Raw genomic sequence first — 10,313 nt, forward strand, 5'->3', positions numbered from 1 at the left:
CATGTGCTGCAAACTTACAAAATAATCACTTGAAACAGAGGAATAAACATGCCAAACACCACAGCTACTTTCATACAAAGCTTCATTTTGTTTTTGAAAGTAGTGGACAGACATTGCAGGTCAATAAATATAAATAAAAATATTAGTGACTGAGAGGGTTAAACATCAAGTACAAAAAGATCTGTCCACCATAAAAAACGTGTTGCATAAAATTATTATTGTCTTTTTGAAGAAAAGTAAAGTGTAATGACAGTCTGCTAGCCAATAAACAGAATTACGATTGTACTTTAATTATATCTCAATGCAAAAATGATGATTGTTGTCAAAAAAGTGTATACTTTTTATAATTGTGTATATTTGGTTTAATAATTGATCCAAATATATACATGTGTGGGAACAAACTACGGGGAGAGAAGTGCCGGGACTTTCGCCTGTGATCACAGTGGTCTGTCTTTCAAATGTCAAAGCACAATGTCTGCTGAATGGTCAACTCCACAACAAGTCAAATAAAACCTGAAAATTAGCAGCTGACTGGGAAAATTCATTGATATGTGATTCATTTGTGATTTTATCATTAAAAATATCACTACATGTTCTCACCTCGGTGTGGGATGAATAAATATAATAACCATGTACACTGTATAACAGATCACTGCACCAGAACACAAGGAAATAAACTAAAATAACAACACACAACATGTGATGTCACCTCATTTATCAGTAAATATTAACACATACTCCCCGCAACTTAGTTATATAAATATATATAATCATAATATATATATAATCATAGCAAGTCTGGTCCCCAGAGCCTTACGTAGCTAACCCATTTCGACCATAATCCATTGAATTTCTTCATTTGAATTTTAATGGAGAAAGTTAGTCTCTCCATAATGTCTAAATACATTGTCCTGACATGGGGATAATAATTCAAAACATAGATTCCAAACTAATATGTATATTTCGTCAATAGGATAACATATTTGGACATGGAAATGATTAGCTACATTAGCCACAATTCCTCCAACAACTTTTCCCCCCACCTTGATGCCTCTTCTGGGCTGGGATAATAAAATATCTCATTATATTTTCCCATTCATACTCTCTCCAGCAGTGTGATTTTGTGGTTTCTCACTGTAATTTACAGACATTTAACCATTCATCTTCTGTTATTAACAGTCCTCTTTAATAATATATAATATATATGTTCTGGATTATAGTATAATTAGGATATTAATCTACTTCCGCGTACTCAGATGTTTTAACACATTTATTAATAATAAATGTGCACACTGCTTTTTTTAGCAAAAATATTGCTAAAGGTTTTGTTTCGTTTTTATGACTCTTTATTCTAGGGGGGGATACTCGCCTCACTAGTAGTACTAGTAGTAGTCTATTAAAAGCATTTCTATTTCTATTTTAAGTTATATTTCTTACTTGGAATATTTGCGCTATCAGGTATTTTGTTCTTATTTTTGTTTTGTTATAAAGAAAGAAAAAAGAAAGAAAATGTAAAAAAGACGAAGATGTACAGAGATCTCCCATGATTCCTTGCGCGAAACCTTTCACTGAAGTGACAGATTGGTCCATCTCTCCCTCACAGACTCTTCGGTGTTACACACGTGGGGTCTTTATAGACGCTGCTGCTTCACGAAAAAGTATCATGTAAGTTTGTTTATTTGTCATTTCACTGCCTGGTTTATCTTGACATTGACGTGTAAATAAGTGACGCTCGTGTTACTACTTTGCTAACGTTGCTAAAGCGTTTTATATGTTCACGATACTAGCTAACAGCATGCTAACAGAATTAGCTTTATTGCTATTGGCATCGGCTAGCTAGAAGTAAACTACTGTACAGATGATTTTAAGGGGTTCCGTTTTGTCCACAACAGCTTGGAACATGGCACTATAATGTGCTGCTCCCTAAATAAATGTTAAGGAGTTTTATGTTCAGGCTTTGTGTTGGGTTTTTAAGTCAGCAATAATGTTGACTTGATGACCAAACAGATATGACAGATCAAGTAAACAAAGTACATCTACATTAATCTACATGATCTTATCGGTTTCAGTGGAATGTTTGCCGGGTGGTATCCGACTTTCAGACATATGCTAAACACTACAGCACATTACTTTATAATGACATTAAGTAATTCTGTCATATTGTGTTTTACCTCCATCTGTCACTAGATTTGGATATAAACTAGAGAATGACGAGTGAGGACGTGGAGCGGCTGTTGATCCAATTTCAGGATGAAAATGGAGAGGTTCTGGGCTCACCTTTTGATGTGCCACTGGATATTACCCCAGACAAACTACAGCTAGTATGCAATGCGCTGCTACAAAAGGTACCCTTTAACTATTACAGTATCCATATATCAGTCAGTATTTCTACTGATAAATAACACGTTTTATTGTCCTCTGCTGCAGGAAGAGCCAGTGCCACTGGCATTCTTTGTGCGTGGAGAAGCTGAGGTCGTGTCTAGCCTGGGATCTTGCATCAAAGCTCTTGGGGTTGAAACTGAACAAGTTTTGCCAGTTGTGTACCAACCTCAAGCTGTGTTCAGGGTTCGGGCTGTGGCCCGCTGTACTAGCACACTACAGGGACACACAGAAGCTGTTATCTCAACATCTTTCAGTCCTACTGGCAAGTGAGTAACTGAACAAATAGCTTTCAGCCTTTAGTTGCCTGCTTGTCTAGAATTAGTCTCATTTAACAGCACAAGTAGCTGATGCATGATATATGTTTATATGTCTTTGGAAAGATTCAGACAGCTGTAAATCATTCTGTCCTTGTGTAATTAAGATATCTGGCCAGCGGTTCAGGGGATACCACTGTGCGTTTTTGGGACTTGACAACTGAGACACCACAACACACTGCCAGAGGTATAAAGTCACTTCTGTATGCGTGCATGCTTCACTGTTCATCAAGATACAGATAATGGACTTCTGTTAGTTCTGTTAGTATGCACTGCTGAGCTGTGTTGTACTTCATTTAAGGGCACACACATTGGGTACTCAGCATTGCCTGGTCACCAGATGGTAAGAAGCTGGCTTCCGGGTGCAAGAACAGTCAGGTGCACACCTCTTCTCTCGCACACACACACACTTTTTTTTTAAGATTTATAACATATTATTTGCCTTTTTTGCAGATCTGTCTGTGGGATCCAGTGAAAGGTACACAGATGGGGAAGACTTTGACAGGACATACTAAGTGGATCACTTGGCTCTGTTGGGAACCTCTACATCTGTGAGCACCCACTTCCTGTCTTCTGTGATGCCCTGTCTTTTTTACCTTTGCATGCAGACTTAAAAGCCTAGTCAGATGCAGCCTCTGCATTAATGTATTTTGTAGGATCTGTAGGATCACCCCACATGTAGGAAAAAAATTAGCACAGTTAAACTTTCTTTTGCTGCTTTGACTTTGGAGACCAGCTAAAAAGATGCTAACGTTTCTATTGAGGCTTATTTGGAAGGTTGATAGATACCTCTATAGTGTAGAATAATTGTTTGAACCGGTATTTTCTGGTCTGCCTTTCAGTAACCCAGAGTGTCGGTACTTGGTGAGTAGCTCCAAGGACTGCTCAATACGTATCTGGGACACAGTGTTGGGGCGCTGTGAGAGGATCCTGACTGGACACACTCAGTCAGTCACCTGTGTAAAGTGGGGTGGGGATGGACTTCTCTACACATCTTCACAGGACAGGACAGTCAAAGTGTGGAGAGCGAAAGATGTGAGTTTGAGATACTAAATATTGATTAATAGATGGGGATATCAATGTGCTAATAAGAGATGAAATATCTGTTAATGACTGTGTTTATATATAGGGTGTCCAGTGCAGGACTTTGCAGGGTCACGCCCACTGGGTGAACACCCTGGCTCTCAGTACAGATTATGTCCTCCGTACTGGAGCTTTTGAACCTGCAACTGCCACTATCAACCCCCAGGATGTCACTGGGCCATGTAAGTCTCAGTGTCTTTTGAATGTTTGAACAAGAATATTTTTGATCTAACAAATGTTTTTTCCTTCAGTGGAAGAGCTGAAGGAGAAAGCCTTGCAGAGATATAATCAAGTCAGGGTAAGTAGTGGTTTTTATACTGAGTAAGCCTTCCCTGTTTCAGTGCCCATACTCCTGTTCTTGTGCTGCAGGGTTCAGCTCCAGAGCGCTTGGTGTCTGGCTCAGATGATTTCACCTTGTTTCTGTGGAACCCTGCAGAGGAGAAGAAGCCTTTGGCCAGGATGACTGGCCACAGTGCTCTTGTCAATGAAGTGCTCTTCTCTCCAGACACCAGGCTGCTTGCCTCTGCTTCATTCGATAAGTCCATTAAAATCTGGGATGGACGGACAGGAAAGTAAGATAATCTCTACACCACCACAGATCCTCAGTGTATCTGCATGTAATACTGCTGTTGTCCAGGTGGTGGTACCAAAACCCCAAAATGTGCATGTTCACTGTGTAACAATGTCTTTTCCCACAGGTACTTAATGTCTCTGCGTGGCCATGTGGGCTCTGTTTATCAAGTGGCATGGTCGGCAGACAGTCGGCTGCTGGTCAGTGGCAGCAGTGACAGCACACTTAAAGTGTGGGACGTTAAAACAGGGAAGCTTAACATGGACCTACCTGGTCATGAAGACGAGGTGAGAAAAGGAACATTGATATAGGATATAGGATTTATAACTGTTTCTGATGGATGTGTTTGGATTCTAGTCATCTTTAACTGCCTTGTTTCTTGTCTGTAGGTTTTTGCAGTTGATTGGAGTCCAGATGGACAGAGAGTGGTCAGTGGTGGGAAAGACAAATGCCTCAGAATGTGAGTTTTTTTTTTAAATCTATAAATAGTAAAAAAATGCAGTTGACATATACTAGAAATCATACCACTGTGTGTATTATGAGCAAATGCAACAATTTACAAAAATGAATAGACATTAAATATAGGATCAAAATGTACACACATAAATCCAACAAATAGCTGCATAGCTGAGCTTCATGTTATGCCAAGCAGTGTATGCTTTCATATTTGTTTTCAGAATGCTCACATCTAAACCTTTTGGTCTTGTGTTGTACCTTTCCAGATGGAGAAGATAGCCACATCTGTGTTCTCTTTCCTGACTTAAGAGGACTTCACATCATCTGCTGTCAAAGGCCTGACAGCTGGGGCAAAAGGTGGCTAGACTGTAAACAATCGGCCATATGTCTTAAGAACTGTCTGCCAACAATGACACTGCATTGGGGAACTTGAGTCTAGTTACAATATAAATGCCCTCTTATCTGGGGAATATTAGCAATCCAATAAATCTGACTGGGAAGTTACAGAATGAAGCATCCGTTGCCATGCACACAGGTACAAAAACCAACAAGGTTATGTATTTTTAAGGCATAACCCCATAAGAGTAATATGGGTTTCATTTACACTCTGACATGTAATTGAGATTAAGTGTAAACAAACTCAACCACTAGATGTGGAATATTAACCCATTCCACAGCTGCATGTTTGTCCCTCCGTTCACCTTAAGCCTTACCTAGATGAACTGTAAAATGTAGGTGACAGGTGGACTGATGAAGCAACAGGTGGGACAGTTAATGCCTTACTCTGTGATGTTAATGCCAGCGTTGCTTGCCCCGCTTCTTCAGCCTTTAATCTCCTCAGTCCTGTGGTCAGCAAAGCCTCCACCCTGCTGATTTTTCAGCCTCTGTGCTGCAGCCAAGTGGTGCAAGAAAGAACCCAGGTTCAAATATACTAAAACTATTCTTCAATGTCTATCTGATGTCATCTTAGTGGCAGTTGGCCATTAACAGTTTCAAGTCTTTATACTTTACTGCATTGCCTTTACTCTTAATTTAATCAGCATTTTTCAGAGCTCAAAACCTGCTGTCACTGTAAAAGTTTAATTGTATTTTATTTTTACAGACATCCATTGTATGTTTACTGAAGTTAGAATATACTCAAATCAATGCAACTTCATAAATGATCTTTTAATCCTTTTTCACCCATGGTCAGTGTGTCTGACTATTTATTTATCAGCAATTTTAACACAAAGCCGCACAAAATAAGTCTTATAATCACAAGTTTATTCTTATGTAAATCATACTTTGAGCGCTGTTTCCCCCAACGATATTTTTTTCCAATATATTTTGGTTTTCTTACACATCAAAGAAACCTTCAATGTGCTCAACAAGATGTGAACACCAGCTTTGATATGAAGTACACACAGCTGTTGGCCTGTTTATGAAAAGCAGCAAAGCATTAAAACACATAAGAGTTTTATACAGTAAAAATTACAGTAAAATATGTTCTCGGATTTTTCTACAAGCAGGAAGATAACATGGAGATTCTATTATAGTTTGGCAAAGAGGAGCTAAAGGCTTCTGTGCAGGGCTGTGTGGTGGGCCAATCACAACCACCCTTAGATTCCCATATATAATCAGCAACATATTAGATCTATTTGCTGCACTTTGTATTAAGTCATGAATTATCTAAAATGATTAGTAATAATATAGTTAGTGTTGCAACAAAAACACGTAGGAAGCAGGTTAGTTTATGTAAACAAAGGGTATAAAGTGACATCTCCTTCAGTTTAACGATAAGCAGAAGAAAGCCACTGAAGGCTCATCTTTATGATAATATGGCTTACATAATCAGGCTGATTCTGGAGAGCTGGATTAAATGTAATTGTTTTAGACTGCACCTAAGTAAATATGCTGTGAAATAGCCAGAAATCGAGTATTACCACTCAAATACGTCTGAATGAGGCTTTCACATGCAGTAGTAGAGAACCTGTAAGATGCATTTTTTTTGCATAATGTCAACTATAAACTCACAAACTTACATTAATAATATGAGCCACTTTTAAGACTGCATGTGAAAAACGTGCTACATATGAGAGTATTTTGTTTGCCACATGCTGTGACCATAAAATGCACAATGAGAAAGCATCTTAAGATATCACCAAGCCACAGCAAAGGGAACACTGTTAATGTTTTTAGTGCGATGTTGCAACAAGCACAGCCAAGAAGCTATTCCAACACTGACATGTGTTGAAGCACGGCACAGGCATTTTAAAGTAGAGCAGTTTGTGTCCAGCCTGATCTCCAATTCATCGCTCAGTATAGTAAGTACTTAGTGAATAAAAGACACATTTATGGTTCGAGTAAAAAGAATTCACTCTACAACATGTAATGGTAACAACAGTCATAGAAAGATACATTATACATACATAATGTCCCTTTTCCACCTTCTAATGTGTCTTCTTTTCACCTGCTAAATTAAACCTTTGGTTAAATGGCTTTCTATCATCTGGTGAAGAGACTCAGGGCTGAGTTTGGTCAGGTGCACAGAATATCATCAGCCTCTTCCTGTCCTTCAAAATAAATAACCCAGCAAGTCCATTTGCTGTAGTGAAAACTCTCACTTTCTTTTTTTGAATCAATGTTTAGAGTCTTAGAGAACTCTCGATAATTAATGCTAATTAATTTATTTTTGTAACAGTGAAGACTGGTCAAGACAATGCGTCATCTGCCTCAGGGCAATGCAGAGAGCTAGTATCAGCTAGAGTAGAGGTGTTTAGTTGTGCGTGGCACGAGGCACTGATGTGTGCTTTCTTTCTCGCCATCAAGGTGGTCTACTGAGTCTTCCACACATTGTTGAGTAGTTTGACCACCTCCTCATAGATGACGAAGACTATGGCCACATCCAAGCACACGCGGCCAAGCCTGGGAACTGTCCCTTTGTAGAATCTGCCGGAAGAATAAGAAGAATGATGAAGAATGAAAAAAAAACATGCAAACTGTGTTACAGGAGGAGGAGGATGTGGTTTACTCACGCTAGCGGTCCTTCATGTTTCAAGATCTGAAAGGCACAGTCAACTGTGTTCTTGTAGCGGTGGGCCTCCAAACCCTACAAAAAGAAGTCTTATTACAAAAGACAAACCGGTGGACAACAGTAAAATCATCAGAGGACAGGTTTCCTACCTGCATCCTGGTCTTGACCACATCTAGAGGTGTGTTTCCAAAAACACTGGCTGCTCCTGCTGTCGCTCCAAACATCGCTGTTACTATCGGGTGCATTTCTTGTCTGGGATCATCACCTTAGAGGCCAAGTCCGAAAACAACTAGTCAGAAAAAAGACTAAGATGTTGTAATTTGTTTTGTAGTTACATAGACTTTCTTACCTTTGTACCAATTGCGTAGTGAGTTCATCACATAAAATCGGATTGCCTGATTGGTTCCTTGTTTAAGCACGGTTGCTGTCAGACCTTGATATGTCCCTCTGACTCCTAAAAGGGTCAAAAGAGTTTATGATTCGGTTACATATATGCAAGCAAGTACTCCATCTCTAAGACTGCAGTTACTGCAGTTTATGAGGTCATTCCATCTTCTTACCCTGTTCTCTGATAATCTCACTGACTCCATGAAAGAATCCTCTGTAACGAGGTCGGAGGGAACACTGGTCATGGATCATCTTCACCTGGAAGAACCGTTTCAGATCAGTGTTTCTTCTACAGACCTTAACAAAAAAAACAAACAAGTACCACACTGCCACCAACCTTGAGTGTTTCCATAGGACAGACAACCAGGATGGCCTCTGCTATCCCTGCTCCTAAACCACACAGGAGGCTCCTTGTGTTGTCTAGTCGACCTGTGGCATCTCGCATTGGATTGCTGAGCATCTCAAACGTGCCAAATCTGAAAGAGAAATAGACACTCGTGAATTAATAACTGTGAATCATCAGAAATATTTTGAAGGGTCCAAACAGCATGGGAGGAAAACATGCTTTTCTGTTGCAGCTCTATTTTGTTTTCTAGTTGTACTTTTACACACAGTGTAAAATAAAGTGTAATAATAATGTGTCATTGTGTTTTACCTGACTGCAGACTTGGGTATTGATCCATAGAGCAGGGAGCTGAGACCTCGATACAATCCTCTGAGCCCATGATCCTGCACGGTCAGCTTCACACAGTCACCTGCACGGACGGCGCAAAGCATTCAGGAGTAAGTAGAAGACACACACACACACACAACCAGCTCACTCAGACATGTCCCAGTGACCTACCTATCCCTCTGTATCGTGGAGGATTGGCTCGCTCATCTAGCTGCAGCTGAGTTTTGACGTACTCTGTAGGAAAGGTGATGCAGATCTCTATTCCTCCTGCGATGCCCCCTGGGTGACACAAATTAAGGAGAGTTGTTGACTCACTGTGCAGATTTGTTCCTGAATGTTCTGAGGGCAGGAGGAACTTGCTGTAGTAATGTCAGAGTGATGCATATGGGTATGTTTACATCCTTACTTTATAATAGTCACATTATTCAAAACAAATGAGTGAATAGAGGATATATGGAAATGCGTGCAGCTGCTGTAGCATCACTGCTGCTGGCTGATTGACCCAGTTCTGCAGGGACAGCCTTTAATGGGCGACAGACTGAGATTAAGCTGTGCAGTGTGTGCAGGAACAAAGAGTGTAACATCAACCTGCAAGGATGGCTTTTCCAGGATGCGTTATTTTCCTCCGTCCTATCGATGCAGCCGCCAGGGTTCTTCTTGCCGCGTACGACCGCCGATGTGCCGGCGGGAGACAGCCCATCCCCACCGCGCTGGCGACGGTGGCGGCGGCGGCTAGACGCTGAGATGGAGCCTGCGGATGGAGATCCGAGCTCGTACATCCCCTCCTGACACTCTCGCAGGGCCCCTCGCACACCGAAAATGGCTCCAGCAGCAGAGAGGACATCTCTTTTTTAGGTCGGGTCCTCTAATCTCCGCGGCGATGGTGCCACTCGAACTCAGACAATGTCAGGCAACACAACAACTAGTCAGGAAGGCCGCGCGCACCACACAGAACGTCAATATTCAAATAGCGGTCAGGTGATGGAGCACGCGATTGGCCCACCATGATGCTTAATGTTATTATGCGGTCACGTGACTCTGCATGACTTTTGGTGACCAATCATGTGAAGGATGCTGTTTTGTTGTTAGGAAATGTGTAGTCTGACTGAAGGCTGGGATAATCCACTGATACAAATTCACTTTAATCCTTTTTAATGTTAGGATAATTATTTAACTATACCTTCACCAAAGACTGTATAAAAGGTCAAAACATAGACTTGTCATGATAGCACTGAATTTACAAGGATTAAATGGAATTAAACACAAATTAAGCTATGACCTCACTGCCATTGTGTTTTGAGCTGTGCAATCAAGAGTGTGGGCCTGTATTGCTGTTGCCTCTTAATCCCTGTTTCTTAAAATAGTGCTTTCCTCATGCCAGAGTGCACGCATACACACACATGCACATGCTGCCTCCCCTGATCACCCTTTACA

General features: G+C 40.6%; 2 protein-coding genes across 2 annotated transcripts; one reads left to right on the forward strand and one right to left on the reverse strand.

The window, feature by feature from the left end:
- The first annotated feature begins 1,557 nt into the window (after window positions 1-1,557).
- On the forward strand, window positions 1,558-5,989 carry nle1 (notchless homolog 1 (Drosophila)). Its single transcript, XM_028422190.1, has 13 exons — window positions 1,558-1,665; window positions 2,188-2,345; window positions 2,428-2,648; window positions 2,804-2,883; window positions 2,998-3,074; window positions 3,150-3,247; window positions 3,539-3,731; window positions 3,826-3,961; window positions 4,031-4,077; window positions 4,149-4,351; window positions 4,478-4,637; window positions 4,740-4,810; window positions 5,073-5,989. The coding sequence occupies exons 2-13, from the start codon at window positions 2,208-2,210 to the stop codon at window positions 5,083-5,085; spliced, it is 1,437 nt and encodes a 478-aa protein (XP_028277991.1). The 5' UTR covers window positions 1,558-1,665; window positions 2,188-2,207; the 3' UTR covers window positions 5,086-5,989.
- Window positions 5,990-6,989: 1,000 nt separating this feature from the next.
- Window positions 6,990-9,799, reverse strand: slc25a1a (solute carrier family 25 member 1a). The gene is made up of 9 exons (XM_028422192.1): window positions 9,468-9,799; window positions 9,051-9,158; window positions 8,862-8,961; window positions 8,544-8,682; window positions 8,380-8,464; window positions 8,169-8,273; window positions 7,969-8,084; window positions 7,821-7,894; window positions 6,990-7,734 (listed from the first exon to the last, which is right to left on the reverse strand). Exons 1-9 carry the CDS (start codon window positions 9,721-9,723, stop codon window positions 7,620-7,622), a joined length of 1,098 nt encoding a protein of 365 aa, XP_028277993.1. The 5' UTR covers window positions 9,724-9,799; the 3' UTR covers window positions 6,990-7,619.
- Window positions 9,800-10,313: the final 514 nt, after the last annotated feature.

Source organism: Parambassis ranga, chromosome 14 (genome assembly GCF_900634625.1).
Source record: "Parambassis ranga chromosome 14, fParRan2.1, whole genome shotgun sequence".
Classification (NCBI taxonomy): domain Eukaryota; kingdom Metazoa; phylum Chordata; class Actinopteri; family Ambassidae; genus Parambassis; species Parambassis ranga.